The 23795-nt window shown below is 51.3% G+C and overlaps 1 protein-coding gene across 1 annotated transcript in view; it reads right to left on the bottom strand.

The window, feature by feature from the left end:
• Positions 1–23795, bottom strand: part of GALNT2 (polypeptide N-acetylgalactosaminyltransferase 2) — a 175793-nt gene that overhangs the window by 5555 nt on the left and 146443 nt on the right. Inside the window, exons 9-15 of the mRNA XM_065922341.1 lie at positions 20731–20818; positions 19606–19709; positions 15488–15614; positions 6964–7056; positions 6543–6626; positions 4829–4955; positions 1120–1239 (exon numbers count right to left, since the gene is read on the bottom strand). Coding sequence (XP_065778413.1) covers positions 1120–1239; positions 4829–4955; positions 6543–6626; positions 6964–7056; positions 15488–15614; positions 19606–19709; positions 20731–20818 — 743 coding nt within the window. The remainder of the gene's footprint in view (positions 1–1119; positions 1240–4828; positions 4956–6542; positions 6627–6963; positions 7057–15487; positions 15615–19605; positions 19710–20730; positions 20819–23795) is intronic.

Raw genomic sequence — 23795 nt, 5'->3', positions numbered from 1 at the left:
TTTCACAATTCTTAAAATGATTTGAGTCTTCAAAAGTACTTAAGTTCAAAAGCTAAAAAAACTGAAGAGGGAATAGTTATACTGGCTTAGAAGAGCTGCCACCTGTCACAAGGATGACAATCAACCCTAGTTCCAAACACAATGATAACCAGTGCAGTCAAAAAAACAACGTCCAGGGGTGTGGGGAGGAGAATAAGCCACATTAGGCCTCTGGCTTCAGAAATAAAGGGCTCTTTATAGTGTTTTATAAAATACAGGTCTTTCCTTTCAGGGTTGGGGGGTTCATCAGGAAGGAAGTGAAACATCTCCTCTGAGGTGACGTTATCATGAGCTTCACTATCTTTTCTAGGCTGGTTCGTAGGTCACTGTCTCACTAACTGCTCATGAGTAAAGTCATGAACTCTCGTCTTTAAGGCAAAACTGAACTCCATTGGTTCGGCCAGCCTGGTTCCTGGCGGGCTGCCCTGGGCCGCTCCAGTGCTGTGCAGAAGACAGGGGCCGGGCGGGACTCCACCAGGTCACTCCCTGGTCTAGGGCCAGGGGTCTGTGCCTCCAGGCAGGGTCGGCGGCAGGGAGCCGCAATCCACGCACCCCGGCCACCAGCACCCCCATGCCTCGGGTGCTCCCAGGCATGTGCACCGAGACAGTCTTCCCTGGTGCACGAGGCCTGGCTCAGGGAGGGCCCGGCCTAGCTCATCCGGCCCCCAGGACGAACGGGAACCCCCTCTGGTGCTGGGACTCCCACTCCAGTGCCCAGCCCTTGTAGACCCGAACAGGAGTTGGAGACGTAGCCGCAAAGCACAGCCCTGCCCCTGCAGCCTATGAAAGGGGAAGCTCAACATAAACAGATGAATCCAAAGGTGGTGGGAGAAATACCTAGGATGGTGAGCTCTGGCAGAAGCGGCCCTCTAGCAGATGGACTAGCCTGTGTGACACCCATCCCATGCTCCTCACAGTGATCCCAGGCAGGATGTGCTGGGTGTTCACAGCTTGTCAGGGGCTCCACGTGGGGACACAAGACAGCACCGGTCACAGGTGCCCCCAGTGAACACCAGGCCCTGGGAGCCCAGCCCTGAGGCAGGGCGGTGCTGGCTCAGGCTCGTCCCTACTGGCACCTACCTGCCTGCTGTCGTTCTCCCGGCAGCCCTGCAGCTTTATGAGGGAGCCAGGTGCCCGGTCCACCACGGTCAGGCACAAGTCCATGTGCTTCACCGACTTTTCCTTGGTAAGGGCCCATTCCTGCAACACAAACCCGAGGTCAGGGCTCGGCCCATGGGGTGAGGATGCAGCGAGGAAGGGCCCCAGAAGGGAGGCATGCAGGGAACAGGCTTCAGGAGCCCCAGCCAGCTCAGGGCCAGCAAAGGACTTTGTGCCCAAGAGCAAGTCTCCAACAGGAGTGTCAGGAGCTTCACCTCTGAGCACGAGGCCAACGCCAGTAAGTATTTCAGCGCAAACACAGGCTAGCGCTCCACACCCCATCTTCCATCATTAACTGTGAGCTGTGAACACTGCAGCCCCAGCTTGTCACCCACGGGTGGACAGTTGGGGCCAATGTTTCCTTGGAATGACTCTGACGTGACACAGGTACAGTTTGGAAACAGCATTTATGGCTGTGGCTGTCCTGTGTGAAATCATACACCACATATAGCACATACAGCCTTATCATCAACCACCAAGCCAGGCTACTGATGCTTGAGAAGCCCTGTGAGCGCCCTACGAATGGACCTAGGTCTTTGTCTGCACATGGCACAGCCAGCCCTGGGTGCCTAGAATGTGCCTGGCTCTGTTCGAAGCCCTTTATACAACAGTCCCACGAGACGCTATTATTAACCCCATTTTACAGACGAGAAAACTGAGCCAGAAAGTGCTGAAATAGCTTGCATATGATCTTAAAGAATAGACATACATGTGCACACGCACAGACACACACACACACATATACCCCTTAAGAGCTGAGAGCAGAACCCTTTATTCTGAACACTAAACAAGAGCATGTGAAGGGTAGGAGGCTGAGAAGGGGACACGATGGGTGAGTATGACCACAGGCAGGAGAGGCGGTGGGGAGCCTGCTCTGGGCAGGGCCACAGTGGAGGCAGGAGGACAAGGCTTCTGACCTTCACTCTAGGACTTGATGCGTGCAAAAGGATAAAACCCACATGAGCCCCCAGGATCTAGAGCCTCTTGTAACTCAGAATCCCTCAGGAGGTGCCCTCCCTGCTTCTTCTGTACCCCCAGGAAAGCCGCTGTAAGTCAATCTGTCTATTCACCTGTCCACTCATCCACCCAGTGCCTGGCCGCTAAGCGCCCGCAGTGACTCAGGTGCTCTCTGGGGGCCGGACCCAGGGCAGGGAACACACAGGTCAGGCCCTGCTCCCAGAGGCTGTGTTCCTTGTGGGGAGAGAGGGTATCACCCTAGCGCTTGTGCTGTGTAACATGAGGCACTGTTAAGTGCTATGCAGAGATTGTTTTCCTGTTCTCTGCTCGCAGGGGACAGAGCTAAGGGAAGAATGCAGAATCTTTTAAAGAAGCCTCACTGCTCCTCACCTAAACCACCTCAGAGCAGATGGTTTGTTATCAGGACAATGTTAACATCTGGGGGCCACACATGTACTCCCGACCCACTCAGCAGTGAGACACGAGTCCAGCTCAGGGGGTGAGTGTGGGGGCAGAGGCTTGGGCCTCATCCAGGAAAGGGAGGGAGAGCCCCTGGGCCATGGGGGGGCTTCCTTGTCCCCTGACAGGGGTTCAGACTAGGCAGCCCCCTCGGATCCCTGAGCTTCAACTTTCTTGCCTTCCGATTAGTGTTTCTCAAAGTGAACTCCAGTAGGAATTCTAGGAAAAGTTGCTTCCATGTCAAGTAAATTTGGGAAACACTGAATTTGGACCATGTGTCACTCTTGCAAATTTACCAGTAGCCTATGAGAGGCTCTGAAAAGTCCTAGAGGAGAAGAACCTGTGTGGCCTGTCTTCCATGGAAGCCCAGAGCTCTGTGCCCACCTGTCCCCGGGGGTCTTGGTTCTGAGCATGCAGCGCATTCTCAGAAGGGCCACATGCTGGGCCGTAAGGGTGGTTCCAGTCTTCCAGGAGGCTGTCCTTCCCAGGAGGTGGGGGGGTTGGGTGCCTCAAAGCAGCACCCAGCGCCACGGAGGTGCCAGGAGGGGGCAAAGCCTGCACCTTCCGTTCTTCTAGGTGTCCATGTGCGACAGGGACATGGAGCTCTACCTCTCTGTTCAGCAAGAGGAGTGATGGGGGGAGCCCTCTGTATGGGGAGGGGTTTTCAGTTGTTCAGCTGTTGGGGGCTTTGCTGATCTCCACGGAAAGCTCACATCTGAATGTTTCTACAATCTTCCTGCCACCGTGTGCTTCATTATTTTAAAACAGACTTTACACTGAATCCCAGAAAAACTAATTCAGCTACGCAAACAGCAGAGAGAGTTGCCATTTCCTTCTTCTGTTGCATGTTAGTGATATGAATTTGCAAATAAAGTTCATGAATATTTAAGAGGTACTTTTTCAAGCTGCCACTCTTAAATTTTCCCATTTCCTGTGTGTCTGCTGAGGCCCAGTCAGAAACCAGATGACACATCTTACCCTTTCAGAGCTGGGTCCAATTTTCCATAAGGACATGCTATTGAACTCGCGCATGGCTAGGTGAAGTGCAGTGAAATGCAGTGAGAACTTTACACCCCGTTGCCCTCCCCACGTCCCCAGTGCTGGGCGTCCACACGTGGCCAGTGGCTGCTGTGCTGAGCGGTGCAGTAGAAGACTGGAGGGTGGTCTGATCTGAAAAGCGGCTCACTGGGTCCAGGCCGGTCCACGGAGGACGGTGCTCCCGGACTGGGGTGGAAGCGCCCTACCACCTTGCTGTTACCTGCCCCTTGGCGTCCTTCCTGCTGGGAAACCCTCCCTGCCCAACACTCACGGAGCGTCACCCAGCCTGCAGGGCTTCCAAATATCCTGCTGCTCTAACCCCAGATTCATGAAATCAGGCTTTCTGTGCGTGGGATCCGGGATCCATGCTTCCCCAAAGTTTCTGGGCTCTTCTGCTGAGAGCCAGGGAGATAGCCCGCCTTGGGGTATGAGGAGCCGGCTGGGGGCTGTCTGCTCCCCATGTCCTGCCTGTCACAGGTCTGGACAACCACAGAGACGACACCACCCGGAGGAGACAGGAGGTCACGAACCAGAGGCTGCCATCTGTCTGGACGTTTCTCAAGAGAATGGAGGCACAGCCAACTTCACACAAAGGCAGGCAACCTCTTTTGAAAAGAGCTCCATTTAAAGAAGACTCTGGGATACACTGAGCTCAAGTGACTTTTTCCCTAGTGGCAGGCCCTGTAAGAGTAGGTGACAGCACCCAGCACCGCCGAGCCATTTTTTGTGTCCGAAGCCCTCATTTTACCACATACCTGTTATCAGCTCACAGGAAAACCACTTTCTAGGACACTGTCCTCTGGGACACAGGCCACAGCTGGGCCTTTCCCACGAGGACAGAGCTGTGAGTGTTCACATCTAAGCTGTTATCATCTAATGGGCAGCCCTAGCAGCCGTGGGTAAGTGCCGGTGCGCAGAAACCTGGGCGGGCGTAGATGCAGACAGGTGCCCTGGGATGAGCACCAGGGTGTCAGGCAGAGAGGAGGACAGTGGGGAGGGGAGATCCAGGTCGCCCGCCCTGTGCACCAGAGCCCGCCCAAGGTTGAGCACAGCTCCAGGAGGACATCCCCTCTAACCCCGAGGCCAGCTGTGAGCAGGTGGCCATCTCAGGGGGAGGGCGGGGACAGGAAGGGCGGCCTCAGGCCTCTGACTGTCTCCGGCGCCCCCATGCACATACCTGGTTGCCCCCAGCATTGTGACACTCGTAAACACCAACAACACCATCAGCGAAGTGGCCCAAAGTGTCCAGGCAGTTGGTTCCCTGCTGCAAGGCCCCAAAAGCTATATCCTGATGGTCAGGAACCCTGGAATCAAGGAGACAGTCACTTGCTGCACTCAGGGTTGCCGGCTCCCTGTTTGCCCCGCTCCCAACCTGTGCTCAGAGCCCTCGGAAGGGAGCCGGGCAGTGAGAAAGAAAGCCCACCCTCAGGCCAGATGCCCCCGACACAGGCCCAGCTGCGCCCTGAGACGGCATGGCTTCAAGATTCTCAATCCCTGACCCTAAAGGCAGAGTTCTAGGTTGAAGTAGACTTTTTGTTTTGTACCAGAGAAATTTTTCTGGAAAGAACATGCCCCTTTCTTCTTTAGTGTTAGTTGTTGAAAGTCACTTAGAAAAGCAATTAATGTGGTCAGATCCTGCTGCCTGGAACTGTCCGGTAGACTGAGGACTAACTTCTACCTAAGAGCGGGGAGAACACGGGTGGGTCAGCCAGGTGCCCTGGTGCATTCAGAGCAGGACAGCACAGTGGCGGGCCGGCTGCAGGCTCAGAGCCGCCCCGGGCCTGCCTTGGCTGCGCATCTGCCTTGTGTGCTCCTAAGGAGGCTGCTGCAGGGGCCACAGAGCATCCTGCCCGCAGCCCTCAGCATGGCTGGGCCCCCAGGAAGCATGCTGGGAAGGCAGAGACAGTCGCTGATGCGGCACAAACACCAGGCTGGTGTCCCCCTTGCTGGGCACGGTCGGGGCAGCCGATCTGCACATGGTTATGGTGTGAATGCTTTACACGTGTGAGCCCAGGTGGCGCAGGGCCCACTGTCACCCCAAATCCCCGGGGATCTCAGGTCACAACTGCTGTAATGTCCCTGCATCTGCTCAGCAGGCACAGACCACAGTGACACAGACGTGCCAGTAGGGGCCATGGTCCACTGCCGTGAGCCCTCTGGTCTGCTGCGGGAGAGGCAGTGACTGGGACATCACGCTGCTGATGGCCTTCCCAGAGCGGGCAGGGAGAGCACTTCTGTTCTTCCCCTTCCCCCGGGGCGTGGGAAACACAACAGAGGGACCCCAAGAGCGAGGTATGTGAATAGCAGCAGAGAGGCCCTGTGGCCCCAGACGAAACTCTGAGACCGGGGCTCTGAGAGCCCCTTAGCACAGAAGGGGGTGGTGGTGACTCCTCAGTCACAGCCTCTGTGTGCAGACACGTGACCTGCTGTGAAATGCACTGGGAAAGCCAGAAAAGGGATGTGCCCCACGGAGGCAAGACCGCTCTGCTGACTCCCCTAAGAAGATGAAGTCCAGAAGCAGCCTGAAGCCCACAGACCCACAGGTCTCCCGCTGTGCCTCAGGATGCGAGTGGGCAGGCATTAAAATAATAGGCCCGTGTGGTTATTCCTACGACACATGAGGTCAGAACCAGCCTGGAGGAGAGCTCCGCAGGCGGGGCCTTCCTTTGCGCCTCTGCTGGGTGCTCTTCCCTGGTGGCCAAGCCTTGGGTCTCAGTCCCTACACAACTGCAGAGGAGTCTGCAGGCTGGGGGCAAGAGTGCCACCTCGGGGAGCCTGAGGACAGCGGTGGGGCAAGCTCCTGGCCTCTCTCCGAACTCGACCTTTCGGCCGCCTCCAGGCCCTGCACCCGCGGGCACTGGCTGAAGCAGAACCCGGCCTGGGGGCCTCACCTTAGCTCTGGGTAGACGTTTTCCAGGTACCATTTGAAAGGCTTGCAGTTAAGTTTCTTCCTGAGCTCCAGTCGGCTCTGAATACTGGAGAAGGAGACAAGATTCCTTTATAAATTTAAAAAAACAGATGGGCTCTACATCAAACCTGGAAATCTGCTGATGAGAAAAGAGTCGGGGCAGGCAGTGGGGACTGGGTCATCCACAGTGCTCTTTGGACTCCTCTGTCCCCCCGCGCCTCCCAAGAGGGTCCTCGCGATCCTTGAGCGGAGTCCCCTCTTTGACGCCTGATCTGCTTATGGTGTGGGCTGCCCCTGCCCTTGTTGCACACGCACGCACGCGCGTGTGCGCGCGCACACACACACACACACACACACACAGAGGATCCCAAGCAAAACAGCAAGAGGCCATGGGTCACACTTACTTTCCATAAGGGACATTTCTGGCAGAAGGCACTGCTGCGTAGTAGAAGTTCTTGTACTCATCCATCCAGACCTCTGCTGCCCGACGGGTGTTACTAGAAACAAAACAAGTATCCCTGAGCTGTGGGCTGCCTTCTTTCCATCGGTGGTGCTCTGCCTGCACTGAGCAAGTGCTGCGGAGGCTTCAGGGTCAGGCTTCCGGGGGGCTGGCGGCCTGACAGGTGCCCACATGGAGCAGAGGGCAGGCTGGCCCCCACCCCCGGGGGTCTGCAGGCGGCTGGCATTCAGCAGGTATCACTGAACAATAGAAACAACCTCCTCATCTTTCATAGAACACAGATTGTCAAAGAGCAAAAGTCAAAGTTAGAATGACAGCACATGGAGGTATTTTGAAATGGGGATGGTGGCGGTACCACCAAGAAGGACTAAAGAGAATCACTCTCGGTAACTCTTATTGTGTAGCCCAGAAGGCTGGTGTCAGGGAGCAAAGTGAAGAATCCTTGACCTCTTCTCTCTGGCCTTTCTCATCATGCTTGTGATGGAGAGCTACGACTAAACAGCTCTGGGAGAAGTTGAGAGCAAATCACAGTTACTATTAAATTACTTTGGGCAGAGCTGAGCTGAGAGCATCCTGTCTGGACCAGGAATAGTGAGGGCAGTAGTATATGCCCCACATTTGGGGTTCCCACTACCCTGTGCTGGAGGGGTCCAGGCAGAACAGGCTTCTCTGGAAGGCCAGAAGACCCCACATTTACATCTCACATTCATGGAGAGAAATGACCTACGATCAATAAGGCCAGTGGGACAAGCTACCTTGGAATGTATGACATGTACTAAAGGCTGCCACATGCATGGCACCAGCGACTTCTCCTGCCAGCATCCTGCTTAGGGCATCGGTGGAGCAGCACTGAGACAGTGAATGTCTCTGCCCCAGTATCCCTGGACTCTGCTCCAAAGTAGACTCACGTTTTGGGCTGAGAGTCAGTTCTCTTTAAGAACCCATATACAGGCATTCCATGCTTCTAAATAAATACATTAGGGAGACAAGATTCACCTTCTACAAGAATAGGTACTGTTCACTTATTAGAAAGGTCTTTTAAAAATGGAAACTGAAAGAAAGTGAAAGTGAAAGTTGCTCAGTCATATCTCACTCTTAGGGACCCACGGACTATACAGTCCATGGAATTCTCCAGGCAAGAATACTGGAGTGGGTAGCCTTTCCCTTCTCCAGGGGATCTTCCCAACCCAGGGGTCAAACTGAGGTCTCCTGCATTACAGGCAGATTCTTTACCAGCTGAGCCACAAGGGAAGTGCATGAATACTGGAGTGGGTAGCCTATCCCTTCTCCAGGGGATCTTCCCAACCCAGGGGTCGAACTGAGGTCTCCTGCATTACAGGCAGATTCTTTACCAGCTGAGCCACAAGGGAAGTGCATGAATACTGGAGTGGGTAGCCTATCCCTTCTCCAGGGGATCTTCCAGACCCAGGATCGAACTGGGGTCTCCTGCATTGCAGGTGGATTGTTTACCAACTGGGCTATAAGTGGGGGGCCTTTCAAATCATCTGAGTTACAATTACTAAAATAATTTGTTTGGGGCCTATATCCTTCTTGGCACCTCTTTTTAATATCTTCTGCTTCTGTCAGGTCCATGCCAAAGTCTTCGACTGTGTGGATCACAATAAACTGTGGGAAATTCTGAAAGAGATGGGAATACCAGACCACCTGACCTGCCTCTTGAGAAACCTGTATGCAGGTCAGGAAGCAACAGTTAGAACTGGACATGGAACAACAGATTGATTCCAAATAGGAAAAAGAGTATGTCAAGGCTGTATATTGTCACCTTGCTTATTTAACTTATATGTAGAGTACATCATGAGAAACGCTGGGCTGGAAGAAGCACAAGCTGGAATCAAGATTGCTGGGAGAAATATCAATAACCTCAGATGTGCAGATGACACCACCCTTATGGCAGAAAGTGAAGAGGAACTAAAAAGCCTCTTGATGAAAGTGAAAAAGGAGAGTGAAAAAGTTGGCTTACAACTCAACATTCAGAAAACTAAGATCATGGCATCTGGTCCCATCACTTCATGGCAAATAGATGGGGAGACAGTGGAAACAGTGTCAGACTTTGTTTTTTTGGGCTCCAAAATCACTGTGGATGGTGACCGCAGCCATGAAATTAAAAGACACTTACTCCTTGGAAGGAAAGTTATGACCAACCTAGAGAGCATATTAAAAAGCAGAGACATTACTTTGCCAACAAAGGTCCGTCTGGTCAAGGCTATGGTTTTTCCAGTGGTCATGTATGGATGTGAGAGTTGGACTGTGAAGAAAGCTGAGCGCCGAAGAAGTGATACTTTTGAACTGTGGTGTTGGAGAAGACTCTTGAGAGTCCCTTGGACTGCAAGGAGATCCAACCAGTCCATCCTAAAGGAGATCAGTCCTGGGCATTCATTGGAAGGACTGATGTTGAAGCTGAAACTCCAATACTTTGGCCACTTCATGAGAAGAGTTGACTCATTGAAAAAGACTCTGATGTTGGGAGGGATTGGGGGCAGGAGAGAAGGGGATGACAGAGGATGAAATGGCTGGATGGCATCACCGACTCGATGGGCATAAGTATGAGTAAACTCCGGGAGTTGGTGATGGACAGGGAGGCCTGGTGTGCTGCGATTCATGGGGTCACAAAGAGTCGGACACGACTGAGCGACTGAACTGACTGAACTGCACTGTCAGGTCCATAGCATTTCTGTCCTTTATTGAGCCCATCTTTGCATGAAATATTCCCTTGGTATCTCTACTTTTCTTGAAGAGATCTCTAGTCTTTCCCATTCTATTGTTTTCCTCAATTTCGTTGCATTGATCAGTGAGGAAGGCTTTCTTATCTCTCCTTGCTATTCTTTGGAACTCTGCATTCAAATGGGAATATCTTTCCTTTTCTCCTTTGCTTTTCACTTCTCTTCTTTTCACAGCTATTTGTAAGGCCTCCTCAGACAGCCATTTTGCTTTTTTGCATTTCTTTTTCTTGGGGATGGTCTTGATCCCTGTTTCCTGTACAATGTCATGAACCTCTGTCCATAGTTCATCAGGCACTCCAGCTATCAGATCTAGTCCCTTAAATCTATTTCTCACATCCACTGTATAATCATAAGGGATTTGATTTAGGTCATACCTGAATGGTCTAGTGGTTTTCCCCACTTTCTTCAATTTAAGTCTGAATTTGGCAATAAGGAGTTCATGATCCGAGGCATAGTCTGCTCCCGGTCTTATTTTTGCTGACTGTATAGAGCTTCTCCATCTTTGGCTGCAAAGAATATAATCAATCTGATTTCGGTGTTGATCATCTGGTGATGTCCATGTGTAGAGTCTTCTCTTGTGTTGTTGGAAGAGGTTGTTTGCTATGACCAGTGCGTTCTCTTGGCAAAACTCTATTAACCTTTGCCCTGCATCATTCTGTACCCCAAGGCCAAATCTGCCTGTTACTCCAGGTGTTTCTTGACTTCGTACTTTTGCATTTCAGTCCCCTATAATGAAAAGGACATCTTTTTTGGGTGTTAGTTCTAGAAGGTCTTGTAGTTCTTCATAGAACTGTTCAACTTCAGCTTCTTCAGTATTACTGGTCGGGGCATAGACTTGGATTACCGTGATACTGAATGGTTTGCCTTGGAAACAAACAGAGATCATTCTGTCGTTTTTGAGATTGCATCCAAGTACTGCATTTCGGACTCTTTTCTTGACTATGAGGCTACTCCATTTCTTCTAAGGGATTCCTGCCCACAGTAGTAGATATAATAGTCATCTGAGTTAAATTCACCCATTCCAGTCCATTTTAGTTCTCTGATTCCTAGAATGTTGACGTTCACTCTTGCCATCTCCTGTATGGCAAGAATACACAGAAGAACTATACAAAAAAGATCTTCACGACCCAGTGAATCATGATGGTGTGATCACTCACCTAGAGACAGACATTCTGGAATGTGAAGTCAAGTGGGCCTTAGGGAGCATCACTATGAACAAAGCTAGTGGAGGTGATGGAATTCCAGTTGAGCTATTTCAAGTCCTGAAAGATGATGCTGTGAAAGTGCTGCACTCAATATGTCAGCAAATTTGGAAAACTCAGCCATGGCCAAAGGACTGGAAAAGGTCAGTTTTCATTCCAATCCCAAAAAAGGCAGTCCCAAAGAATGCTCAAACTCCCGCACAATTGCACTTATCTCACACACTAGCAAAGTAATGCTCAAAATTCCCCAAGTCAGGTTTCAGCAATATGTGAACTGTGAACTTCCAGATGTTCAAGCTGGTTTTAGAAAAGACAGAGGAACCAGAGATTAAATTGCCAACATCTGTTAGATCATCGAAAAAGCAAGAGAGTTCCAGAAAAACATCTATTTCTGTTTTATTGACTATGCCAAAGCCTTTGACTGTGTGGATCACAAGAAACTGTGGAAAATTCTGAAAGAGATGGGAATACCAGACCACCTGGCCTGCCTCTTGAGAAACCTGTATGCAGGTCAGGAAGCAACAGTTAGAACTGGACATGGAACAACACACTGGTTCCAAATAGGAAAAGGAGTACGCCAAGGCTGTATATTATCATCCTGCTTATTTAACTTATATGCAGAGTACATTATGAGAAACGCTGGGCTCAATGAAGCATAAGCTGGAATCAAGATTTCTGGGAGAAATATCAATAACCTCAGATATGTAGATGACACCACCCTTATGGCAGAGAGTGAAGAGGAACTAAAAAGCGTCTTGATGAAAGTGAAAGAGGAGAGTGAAAAAGTTGGCTTAAAGCTCAACATTCAGAAAACTAAGACCATGGCATCCAGTCTCAATACTTCATGGCAAATAGATGGGGAAACAGTGGAAACGGTGGCTGACTTTATTTTTTTTGGCTCCAAAATCAGTGCAGATGGTGACTACAGCCATGAAATTAAAAGACGCTTACTCCTTGGAAGAAAAGTTATGACCAACCTAGACAGCATGTTAAAAAACATTACTTTGCCAACAAAGGTCCATCCAGTCAAGGCTATGGTTTTTCTAGTAGTCATGTATGGATGTGAGAGTTGGACTATAAAGAAATCTGAGCGCCAAAGAATTGATGCTTTTGAACTGTGGTGTTGGAAAAGACTCTTTAGAGTCCCTTGGACTGAAAGGAGATCCAAACAGTCCATCCTAAAGGAGATCCGTCCTGGGTGTTCATTGGAAGGACAGATGCTGAAGCTGAGACTTCAATACTTTGGCCACCTGATGCAAAGAGCTGACTCATTGGAAAAGACCCTGATGCTGGGAAAGATTGAGGGCAGGAAGAGAAGGGGACGACAGAGGATGAGATGGTTGGAGGCATCACCGACTTGATGGACATGAGTTTGAATAAGCTCCGGAAGTTGGTGATGGACAGGGAGGCCTGGCTGCTGCAGTTCATGGGGTCACAAAGAGCCAGACACGACCGAGCGACTGAACTGAACTGAACTGATCTTTCTTATCAAGTGATGTATGTGTCTAGATGGATTGTTGTTTAGAAGACCCTGTAAGAGGCAGACAAGATAATTCGAATGTTCCTGTCCTCTGGTCTAGCAGTTCCCACATCTAGAAATTAATCAACCAGGAATGAAAACATGCTCAATTTAGCACTGTTTACAATGGCAGAAAAAGCAGAAACTGTACAACCATCAACAGTAAAGTGTTCAAATACATGGACTCCTCTGAGGCCATGAAAGATACAGGCATATGTTTCACATGTTGCCATGGGAAGATGTCCCTGACTTGACGGATGAAAATACAGTAGTAGCAGCATAGCACATGGTAGAGATGTGTGTGGTGGGAGAAGAAGAGTGGGGAGGAAGGGAATGGGGGAGAGGGAGACTGAAGGATGTTTTAACCAAATTAAAAGGTTTTAGGAAGTGCAAGCACACAGCAGTTTTAAATCACCTAAAAGTCATTAAGTGATTTAAGTCATTTCTCAACTCCTAAATGCAAAGCCCCCTTTTCTGTCTACTTAATTAAAAAAGATACATAGGTAGCCGCAAAGAACGAGCTTCCTGCACTGCTCAGCACTAGTTTAAATTCACCTGTGTAAATATTTCTCAGGCGCCTATACAGCAAGCAGCCTTCTAGGAGCTGTAAGTACAGGGCACCTCGCCTTTGGTCTCCTCCCGGCCGGGCCTCGGTGCAGGTGAAGTAGTTTTGCCAGGAAGCAGGCAGGAGAGAGAGGGTGGGACTGGCCAGTCACACACATTAAACAGGAAAACGTTTGGTAAGAGAGTAAGTTTAAACTGCTGCTTTCTGTATTTAATTTAATCGTAGTCACCCTCCCCATGAATAAGTCTCACCATTAACTACTAAAAGTAAACCCAGATATCTTGTAAGGCACCTGCCCCGCGGTCCCACGGCTGTTCTGACTGGGAGCTCCGTGGCCTTTTGCTAAACCCTGATCCACATCCACATGCAAGCACATCGGCATCACTCTTCAGCCTCTTCAGAGGCCTGGAAGAGGCTAACTGGAAACAGAGCTGTAAGAAAGAGAAGGGACGGCCCAAGGGTTCTCACTCAGCGGGTACCCAGGGATGCGATATGATGTAAGGGCTCGCGGGTGTGGCATCACCTTGCTGTCTCTAAAGCAACAGGGCACACGTGTGGCAGAAAGAGACAGGAGCCCAGGGGCCACTTCTCCATGCATTCCTCCCATCGTCCCTGCCTCCTTCCCTTCCTCACACAGTGACCTCCACCAATGAGATGGTCCTACCTGCCACCCTAGAACCCACTTTAGAGTCTGTCTCAATGCCGAAATCTAGTAGCCTCAAGCACTAACTGTACTTGGAGATTTGGATAAAAAGTAACATGGACTCCAGAGCCAAGTGGCTAAGACTGAATCCCACTTTCCAGCTGCATGAACTTAGACAAAGGAACTGAACCTTTTTGTGCCTCAGTTTCTCTTACCCCTAAAGTGGAAATGCTGGTGATGGTTTAGGTCACCAACTTGTATCTGACTCTTTTGACCCCATAGACTGTAGCCCACCAGGCTCCCCTGTCCATAGGATTTTTCCATGGCAAGAATGACAAGAATCCATGGCAAGAATATTGGAGCGGGTTACCATTTCCTTCTTCAGGGGATCTTTCCGACCCAGGGATTGAATCTGCGTCTCCTGCATGGCAGGCAGTCTCCAACATGACAGGCAGATTCTTTACCACCAGGGAAGCCCAGAAATAATAATACTTAATTTATAAGGCTTTATGAGGAGTATATACTCCTCATACTCATACACATGGAGAGTATGTGAATATTTATAAAGCATCCAACAGCCTAGCACATGTGAAACACTTTATAAATATTAGCTATTGTTGTCAAGTCCCAACTTTTAGATGATGAAATACTTATACCCTGAATGTCGCATTTTAGAAGAAATTAAAGAGAACTGGACTTCAAAACTAACAAATTCTACCTCCCTATCTTTTAGGTGACTCAACCAAGAGGGGGCAGCACGGGCCTTGCTGAAGGCCTGACGGTCCACGCTGGCCCCAGTTCTGAACCACAGGTCCGTTTCCTCCCTATATCTCCAGCGTAAGGACTCTTGGGCTGTAAAATAGAACAGAAAAGCTTCCCTTCTAAAAAACAGTGGGTTTTTTTTTTCCCCTTTAAAAAAGCATATAAAGCAATGTCTTGTGTATTTTAAAAGACTGTTTTCTGAAACCCAGGCTTTTCTGGTAGCTATCAGGCTTTGATTGGAAGTGTTTGATCTGTCTCTACAAGAGGTTTCTGAGAAGTCTCACAGTGCCCCACAGGAAAATGTACATATCACTGCTTGATTTTGTAGAGGTTGTCATGTAAGAACATATTTTTTATTTCTAACAAAGAGAAATGAAGTTCAGACAACATCTGGGAAATGATATACTTTTGGGGAGAAGGCGATTTGGTCAGAAGCATTATATGACATTTGGCTTCTGTTAAAGTTTCCCTGAACTTAGATTCTCTATGCTAAGAAATCTAGTTTCTGTGCGATACGGGAATATTGTGCAATCTATACTTAATACATGTTTTAAAATGCAACATGCAAAATAAACTAGTTATCCCCCACCTTACGCACGCCCACCCTGCTCTGAGGCTTCCTGTGTCTGCAGGGGCACCCCGTCAGCCAAGTGTGTGATCGCCAGCCTGGGTGTCACCAAGGAGTCCCCGCTGGCTCTCTCCTGTGCATCAGCAGACACGCCTGCCTGGCCCCTGCCCTCTAGTGGAGGGGGAACATGCCACCCGCACCATCATTTCCTCTTGGTGTCATCCTTGCCATCCTCTGGCCAGGGGCCAGAAGAATCCTTCTAAAGTCCAAAACAAAGGAGTCTAGTAGCTGCTTAAAACCCACAGGAGCTCCCTGATCCCGCATCAGACAGCGCGATATGCTGTCCTCAGTCCCTACAGCTGCCCGTCATCGCCGAGGGGCGGCCCCTTGCAGGACATGTTTCCACACAGGCCTGTGCGGGGCCGGTCAGCAGTGCTCGTGGCCCTGCTGGGCCTCTCGGCCACTTACCGGGCGAAGACAGTGCCGCTGCCTCCCGGGAAGGTATATGGGTGCTGCTTCCTGAACACGTGTCCCACGCGGCTGCAGGGGATGATCTCCAGGCTGCCGCCACACTGCCACACGCGGAACGAGATCTCTGAGGTGGGGAAGATACGGGTGACCAAGGGCCTGGGCCACCCATGGGTCGTGGGTACCCACCCCACCTCCAGGGCCTGAGGCAATGCCAACAGGGAGGACCCTTTTCCCAGAGGGTCCTTGAATGTCCCCCGGCGGGACATCTGACACTGGTCTCTAGACTACAGGGCACAATCAAGGAAGTATGTGTGTGGGGGATGCAAGTGCGTATCAAATCATCCTGCTGTATACCTTAAATATATACAATTCTAAATTGTCAGTGCAACCTCAATAAAGATGGAGAAAAAAAAGATTGAATGAAATATCCTAAAGATTGAATGAGGGTGTCTGCGTAGCAGTGTTATTATATAGACAATATAAAGTAGTGTAGATAAAGTGAATAATTTATGCCCAACAAACTACCCACACTGGAAAATTTCTATCTTAGATTTTACCACTGAGCAGAATTACTAGCTCTATCTATTGCCAGCTCTATCTGTGTCACCAAATTCCTTGTTTCCATGAAAGTCTATCCCAAATTTTAAAGACAGTAAGAGCACGCTTGAAATATTTTTCAGATCCAGACTAGAAACCCTAGGACAAGAGTGATTCCCTGGCCCACTGTGAACAGCAGACTCCTGGCAGCAGACCAGGCATCCCTGTAACATCACAATCACTGTGGATGAGACTCGGCCCAGAACTCCTCTCTGACTGGTTCTCCACAGGGAGTATTACTATGCCCCCTAAGGATCCCAGTTAGAAAAGGCAACCAACGGTGCACAAAAGTCCATGATCAAAAGGCATGAAACGCCCACATCAGCCCTAATGCAGACGTAAGAGGCAACTGTGTACACCACCTTCCTCTAAAACTTAAGTGCCCAGAGCATCCGTACGCACCTGAGCTTCCTACATCCGGGACAAAAACAATGTCTCCCCTTAAATTGCAAAACTTATCTCATCCCTGTGGACCAGCAGGTGTCCAGCCAGCCGCCCAAGTCCAGGGACCAATGACACCCGAAGAACAACCAGACCTGGCAGCCACCCCGGCTTTCAGCAGCCAGTAGCCACCAGGCCAGCAAAGGCTGCTCTTCACCCGGGTCAACACAGAGTCTACCCAGGACTCAGGACCTGGGCAAGCAGGTGCGGGTCATGACACCTGCGCACGCATGCAGCCCAGAGCACCAGGCTTGGGAGCAGCCCGGACACAGGGAGGTGGCCGGGCTCCCGTCCTGATCGCCACCCGTTCTGAGCAGGGGCGTGACTGAACTCAAGAAATAGGTTGCGCAGGAAAATCAAGGTACGATATGATGGAGGGCTAGACTTCGTTTTCCTGAAAGGCTTCCTCAGCATCACTCTGCACGCCTGACAACACGCGGGGGGGACTGGGACAGGACGGCACACGCAGTCACTGCTGCAGCGCGGGCGGGTCTGAGCCAGGTGGGTTCCTGAGGAGCACAAGGCCCCGAGTGGCAGCAGGTGCCCAGGCTGTGGCCAAAGGATGTGACGCCATGTGTGAGCAGGCCAGCAGGAGTCTCTACTGGGACCAGGGGGCGGAAGCCCCAAACACCTCCCTATGTCGCAGTTTGGGGATTTTAATGACCATTTCCCTCATCATATTAGACATGTGTGCTCGTAACCACCAAGCCTACAGAGTGTTGAATGAAACTTGACTAGGAGGCTCTCTGTATCTAAGGAAATAAAATTGCCTATCTGGAAAATTCAAAACTGGGGGCCATGAAGACTCCCTGGCTCCTGTATGGGGAGCCTGTTAAACCAGTAAGGGAGCCATTCAGAGACCTGGTGGGAGAGTTTTAAGGCCATGAACAACTACAGTTATGTTCAGCTGATCTCACTGGGCTCCAACGAGGGATGACTGATTACCCAGGAAAACATGGTGGCTTTTTAATTAGGCAGTTTGTGTCTGTATCTTGGCTCTACTAACAATAAGCTAAAGACCTCAAGCAAGACCTCAGTCCCTTCCAGAAAGCATGAAACGAGACGATGCACTGGGGTGGTCAGCATCATTCCTAAGGCTGCAGGGATGGGTTGAGAAGGACAAATAACATTCCCAAGGAGTCTAACCCCACATCTCACAGGGGCCAGGGATAGAGTTCTTTGTCCTTTTTATTTATTAAAAAAAATTTTTTTTTTCCTTTTTTTGGCCTCAGTGCAAGGCTTGTGGGATCTTAGCTCCCCAACCAGGGACTGAACCTGGTGCCACAGCAATGAAGGTGCTGAGTCCTAACCACTGGAAAACTGGGAATTCCCTCTGTCTTTTTTAAGTGCTTTAATTAGATTTACACTGTACATCAGGAAATCTGGGAGCTCTAGGAGATTTGGTGGGGCATCCCAAGACGGGATGTTTGGATTTGACTCGGGTATTCCCACTCTCTGACTCTCCTAATAGGTACCCACACCAGTCCTCAGGCTGGACAACCGCTGTGGGTGTGCATGCAGTACCCAGAAAATTAAGTCTGAGCAGGGCCAAGATGAGAGAAAGACTCATCGCAAGCTCCTCCTGCTGAAACCTTGTGCCTGTTTAATCCTGGTGGGAGAAGACCCTCCAGAGTGGTCATGTCAGAGCCCGTTGGGAGGCGGTGTCACAGTGCCCGCAGAACCAGGCCGCACGACCCTAGGCCTCCCCGTCCACAATGGGTCACCTGAACCCCGCGAGCCCGTCCAAGGAACCTCGCACATGGCACAGGTACTTGAATACACAAGCCAAACTGACAATAAACCAGGCAATGGGGGAGATCATCTCTCCTCCCGCTGGTCTCCGGTGCAGTCTCTTTTGATGTTAAATTCATACTCTTTCCACACTCTGTGCTTTAAAAGGTTGGCTGCCTCCACCCACCCTAACCTAATGGCACACGGCAAACCCCACTCTACTTTGCTACCAAGGGGTGATCCTGGCTGGCTGGACTGCCCCAGGGGTGCCGGCAGGACGAGGGTGACTCAGAATCCCCTCAGGAGATTAACAATCCTTCCGAATCCTTCTGTGCTCAGATTTCAATCATGTCCTGCCTCCCTGTCAGTGTATCATTAAAAAACCAAAGGCATCGGACTCAGGCCCTTCCTCCGCGTGTAGTTACTGAATCTAAAGAAGCTTTCAAAATCTACCAGGGTGATAACCTCTCTCCACAAATGAGACATTATCACTAACATTAATATCAGAAAATGAGAGAAAAATAACAGGCTTGTCTAACCTAGTCTTTTCTTTTAAACAAACAAAAAATCAAAGTCTCTGTTACAAGTAAAAACTACTACAAGTGATACCAGCATCCTTCTTTCCTTCTACCCAGGGGAGAAAGTAATTTAGCAGCATTCAAAGGTGAGGAGACTCAGCTCAAAAACTTTAAGTGAAACAAACAAAACCCCCTAAACAAAAAAATAACATAAAACAGGAGTCCTTCTATATTTATGCAGTAAACATGATGCAACTACCAGTAAAGACCAAACTCTACACAATTTAATTGTCCCTAATCATGGGTAAAAATGATTTGTATGCACTACAAAGAAAAACAAAATAGAACTATCCCTGCCCCATGATTATAATTCAGCCAGTCTAATAGGCTTCGCTGGGACTCATTTTCCATCCTATGTGTCTAAAAATGAGTCTTAGAGCCTGAAGTGTTCCCTCAATTTTTGTCAGTCTGTTTTCCAAACTCCTGAATTCAGATGACATTAAAAAGTATGCAATTTCCTTCAAAGACTCTGTATCTAGCCTCCTACATTCTTAAGGAAACACATTCTAATGCACAACACAAGAAACTTTTAAGAGTAAAAAGGGTGCTATTTATACTTTATAAGGGGACTAATTATGTCTGTTACATGGTCACTTTAATGTCTCTACAAACCTTTTCCAACTGGCACCTGCATACTACAAACTCTCACTTAATAATTTCTCCAGAACTTCCCCTTTTCATTTCCACCCCTTGGCTGGCAGGAAGAGACCACAGTTCCAGCAGAACTGGAAACAGACTGGTGTCCAAAGACACAAGGCTCATACGTACCCAGGTTTTCTCCTCCCCACACGTCCATCATCATGTCATACTTCCCCAGCTCTTCAAAATAGAGCTTATCCATCACGAACAGCCCTCCAGCAATCATAGGGGTCCTACAGCGGCAGAGAGGGTAGGAGAGGAGGCCGAAGGTCAAGGTTAGATCACCAGCACTCGAATGCCAAGCTCAAGACTGAAAACCAGACTTAAAATCAACAGCACAGCCTGGTCCTTAGCTCAGAGCTTCAGGGGCCCCTCTTGGCTTGACCCCTGCTGGCTTAAGTGCCCTGCTCAGACGTTCCCAAGTGCGAGGGGCTGCGGGGAGCTCCCTGCGTGAGAGCAGCCGCTGGGCTGGGACGCTTGCTGGGGGGCCCCAGGCCAGCACTCAGTTTTTCCATGCCAGGTTCCTTGGAGGATTATAAACAATCACAGGCTTAAAGCACCCAGTGCACGCAGGAGACGCTCGCTGACACTAGCTGCCCTTGTTCTTATCCTCATAGGACAGCGTCTTCCTCTGTTGGAGGAACCATCATCTTCCCGTTTCCCCTCGGCCTGGGGAGAGGCCACCAGCAGAGCCCCAGCCCTGTCTCCATGGAGTCACCGTGAGAAGCCCAGGCCCCATGCTGCTGGAGCCCCCTGCTGGCGGGGGACACACGCGACAATGTAGCCAGCGACAGGGTCCGCAGGGGCCCCCTGAATGAGGGGTTCCCGGACAGGCATCCCCAGCACACCTGGCAGCGGTACAGGTGCCTCCTGTGTCTGCACAGAGGAGGGCAGCATCCGGGGAATAAGCGGGGCTGACCGGGGGCAGCAGCGGGGCTCACCCTGCCCGCCCGCCTCTCTGCCCAGGCCCTGATGGCAGCCTGAGACCCCATCCTCTGTGGAAACTGCTCTACATTATCGGCACAAAGGACGTGGAACTGGCAGATTTGATATATGAAAGTACAAGAAAATAAATCTCAAAGTACTTTACTCTACAAGCTGTTGGCAGAGACTCTCCCTTGAGTGAAGATGAGGGCCTGTGAGGGTGCGGCTGGAGACGAGAGCGCGCCTAGGACCCGAGGGAACACGAGGCTGGAGCCTGACGTCTCGGCTGTGACCTCGGAGAAGGGAACCTGAAGGACACCTGGCACTTACTTTATGGGAGCGACGGGGTTCCCCTGCCGGGACCGCCTCTGCTCAGGGGTCATGTAATCCCATTTGAACACCAAGTTCCAGTCAAAACCTGCAGGTCACAGAAGAGAAAACAAACACAGGATGCTGTAAGCACGGGCTGCTTCTGCTGATACTTCTGTCCCTGGTAGCTTAGCGACATCTGGTATTTGGATGGATTCACTGAAAACCAAAGGGAAAACAAACAGAGAAGATGCAGAGGGAAGAGAGAGAGACTGAGGGCAGAGTGGGCCAGGGAGACCAGTGGGGTGGGCACACACTCAAATCCCTCCCCGAGAAGCTTATCCAACACAGGAACTGCGGGGCACTTTTTCCTAAAACCAGAAAGTATAGTGTGAAATAAGGAAACCGGAGTCTGTGAGGCAATACCCAAGGGCTGTCAGGAGGTGAGGAAGAAGAGTGATGGATTGAAAAAATCTGCCAGGCACCCCCAACAAGGTCCCGGGGGGGAGAGAGAGCAGAGAGGGATGAGAGTACGGGTTCCTGGGCCGCAAACGTGGTCCCTTCAAACTTGGTCTCCCCTGTTTGCAGCTGAGCCCCATGGGGTGGGATGTCACCAGTCCTCTCGGAATGGACCTGGCCCCGCCCTGGGGCAGCATGAGGGTCACCTCACCATCCACACCTGCGCCACCATAAACAGCTGCTGCAGGAGGCGAGCCCGTCACAGCTCAGCTCCTGCATGTTCTTGAGGGGTAAGTCACACCAAGGCTGACTGTGACAGCCCAGGGCTTGAACTGGAAAGCCCCAAACATGCTCACCATTTACTAAGAAGCTCCAGAGTCTTGTCTCCAACCTAAGTGCCTCCTCCCAGCATCACTGCCCCAGCTGAGGCATTGGGTGGGAGCCGCCCAATCACAGCCCTGGCCTCCTCCAGCCTCCCCATGTGGCTGCACTGTCGTCACCCCTGTTCTCAGGCAGGGATGTTGAGGGGCAGAAGGGACATGGTCTGCCCATGACAACATGGCCTGAAAGAGGCGCCAGGGCCCAGGGCTCCCTGGTGGGGCCCAGTGTTCTGCTTTCTAAGTTTCCATCCAATGTCTCAGTTTTACTGTCTTCTTTTTTTACTGTCAGTTGACCCTCAGTTATGTGTCTGTCTGGAATAGTCCATCTTCCAATCAGTTCAAAATGTTAGAGATGGAGAAGAAGCCCCTCAGCTCACATAAAGAAACTGGGGTGCTGGGCTGTTGGAAGAAGAGTTCACTCATCTGAGGTGTGAGGAATCAAGAGTGAGTAAATCGCACACACGGAAGGCAAAAGTTCTGACGTCTCTTTTGTTTCTCTCTTTACAGTAGGCTTTGCTGACTTCTTGGCTTTTAGCTGAGTTCTGAGAGGACAGGCTGCCAACCAGCTGAGTTTCAGAACTTGAAGCATTTACCAGTGGGCTGTGCAGGAGCCTGCATGCCCCAGGTCACCCCACAGACATTCCTGAGTCACCGGGGAACCTGCGGGCCCCAGGTCACCCCACAGATACACAGTCCTGGGTCACAGGAGAGCTTGCAGGCCCCAGGTCACCCCACAGACAGTCCTGGGTCACAGGAGAGCCTGCGGGCCCCAGGTCACCCCACAGACAGTCCCGGGTCACAGGAGAGCCTGCGGGCCCCACGTCATCCCACAGACAGTCCTGGGTCACAGGAGAGCCTGCGGGCCCCAGGTCACCCCCAGAGACAGTCCTGGGTCACAGGAGAGCCTGCGAGTCCCAGGTCACCCCACAGACAGTCCTGAGTCACAGGGGAGCCTGAGGGCCCCAGGTCACCCCACAGATACACAGTCCTGTGTCACAGGGGAGCCTGCGGGCCCCACGTCACCCCACAGACAGTCCTGGGGTCACAGGAGAGCCTCCGGGCCCCAGATCACCCCACAGACAGTCCCGGGTCACAGGGGAGCCTGCGGGCCCCAGGTTACCCCACAGACAGTCCCGGGTCACAGGAGAGCCTGTGGGCCCCACGTCACCCCCAGAGACAGTCCTGGGTCACAGGAGAGCCTGCGAGTCCCAGGTCACCCCACAGACAGTCCTGGGGTCACAGGAGAGCCTGCGGGCCCCAGATCACCCCACAGACAGTCCTGAGGTCACAGGAGAGTCTGTGGGCCCCAGGTAACTCACAGACACAGAGTCCTGGGTCACAGGGGAGCCTGCGGGCCCCAGGTCACCCTACAGACAGTCCTGGGTCACAGGAGAGCCTGCGAGTCCCAGGTCACCCCACAGACAGTCCTGGGGTCACAGGAGAGCCTCCGGGCCCCAGATCACCCCACAGACAGTCCCGGGTCACAGGACAGCCTGCAGGCCCCACGTCACCCCACAGACAGTCCTGGGTCACGGGAGAGCCTGCAGGCCCCAGATCACCCCACAGACAGTCCTGAGGTCACAGGAGAGTCTGTGGGCCCCAGGTAACTCACAGACACAGAGTCCTGGGTCACAGGGGAGCCTGCAGGCCCCAGGTCACCCTACAGACAGTCCTGGGTCACAGGAGAGCCTGCGGGCCCCAGGTCACCTCCACAGACACACAGTCCTGGATCACAGAGACAATACGGTTGGCTTCTCAGGGCCAGCTAGCATGAGTCCTGTGTACCCATCAGCTTTGTGAAGCTCCTCATGAAAATAGCAGCTCTCCAGGCAGAGTCCAGGAGCCCCTGGGGTCCTCAGGTCCTTTCTGGAGGTCTGTGCTATCAAAACTCCTTTCATAGTTATATGAAGGCTTTACAGGCCCCTTTTGATTTTTCCAAAGTGCAGGAAGGAGTTTTCTGGAAGCTTCAGGACAGGAGGCGTCAGTGCACATGGGCAGCACAGGTGTGCCTGCCTCACTCCCTCTCCTCACTGTCAGCCTTACTTTCTAACACAGCAAATGCTCATGAGCACAGTCCACGTGAACGAAGCACTTCGGGGCCTTCGATAATTTTCAAGATGGTAAGGACTGCCAATGCAGGAGCCACAGGAGACATGGGTTTGAGCCTTGGGTTGGGAATATCCTTTGGAGGAGGAAATGGCAACCCACTGAGCCATTCTTGTGAGGGTAATCCCACTGACAGAGGCA

Source organism: Muntiacus reevesi, chromosome 2, assembly GCF_963930625.1.
Source record: "Muntiacus reevesi chromosome 2, mMunRee1.1, whole genome shotgun sequence".
NCBI classification, from domain to species: Eukaryota; Metazoa; Chordata; class Mammalia; order Artiodactyla; family Cervidae; genus Muntiacus; species Muntiacus reevesi.
Note: the sequence above shows the minus strand (reverse complement) of the source record. Positions and strands in the feature narration are given on the sequence as shown.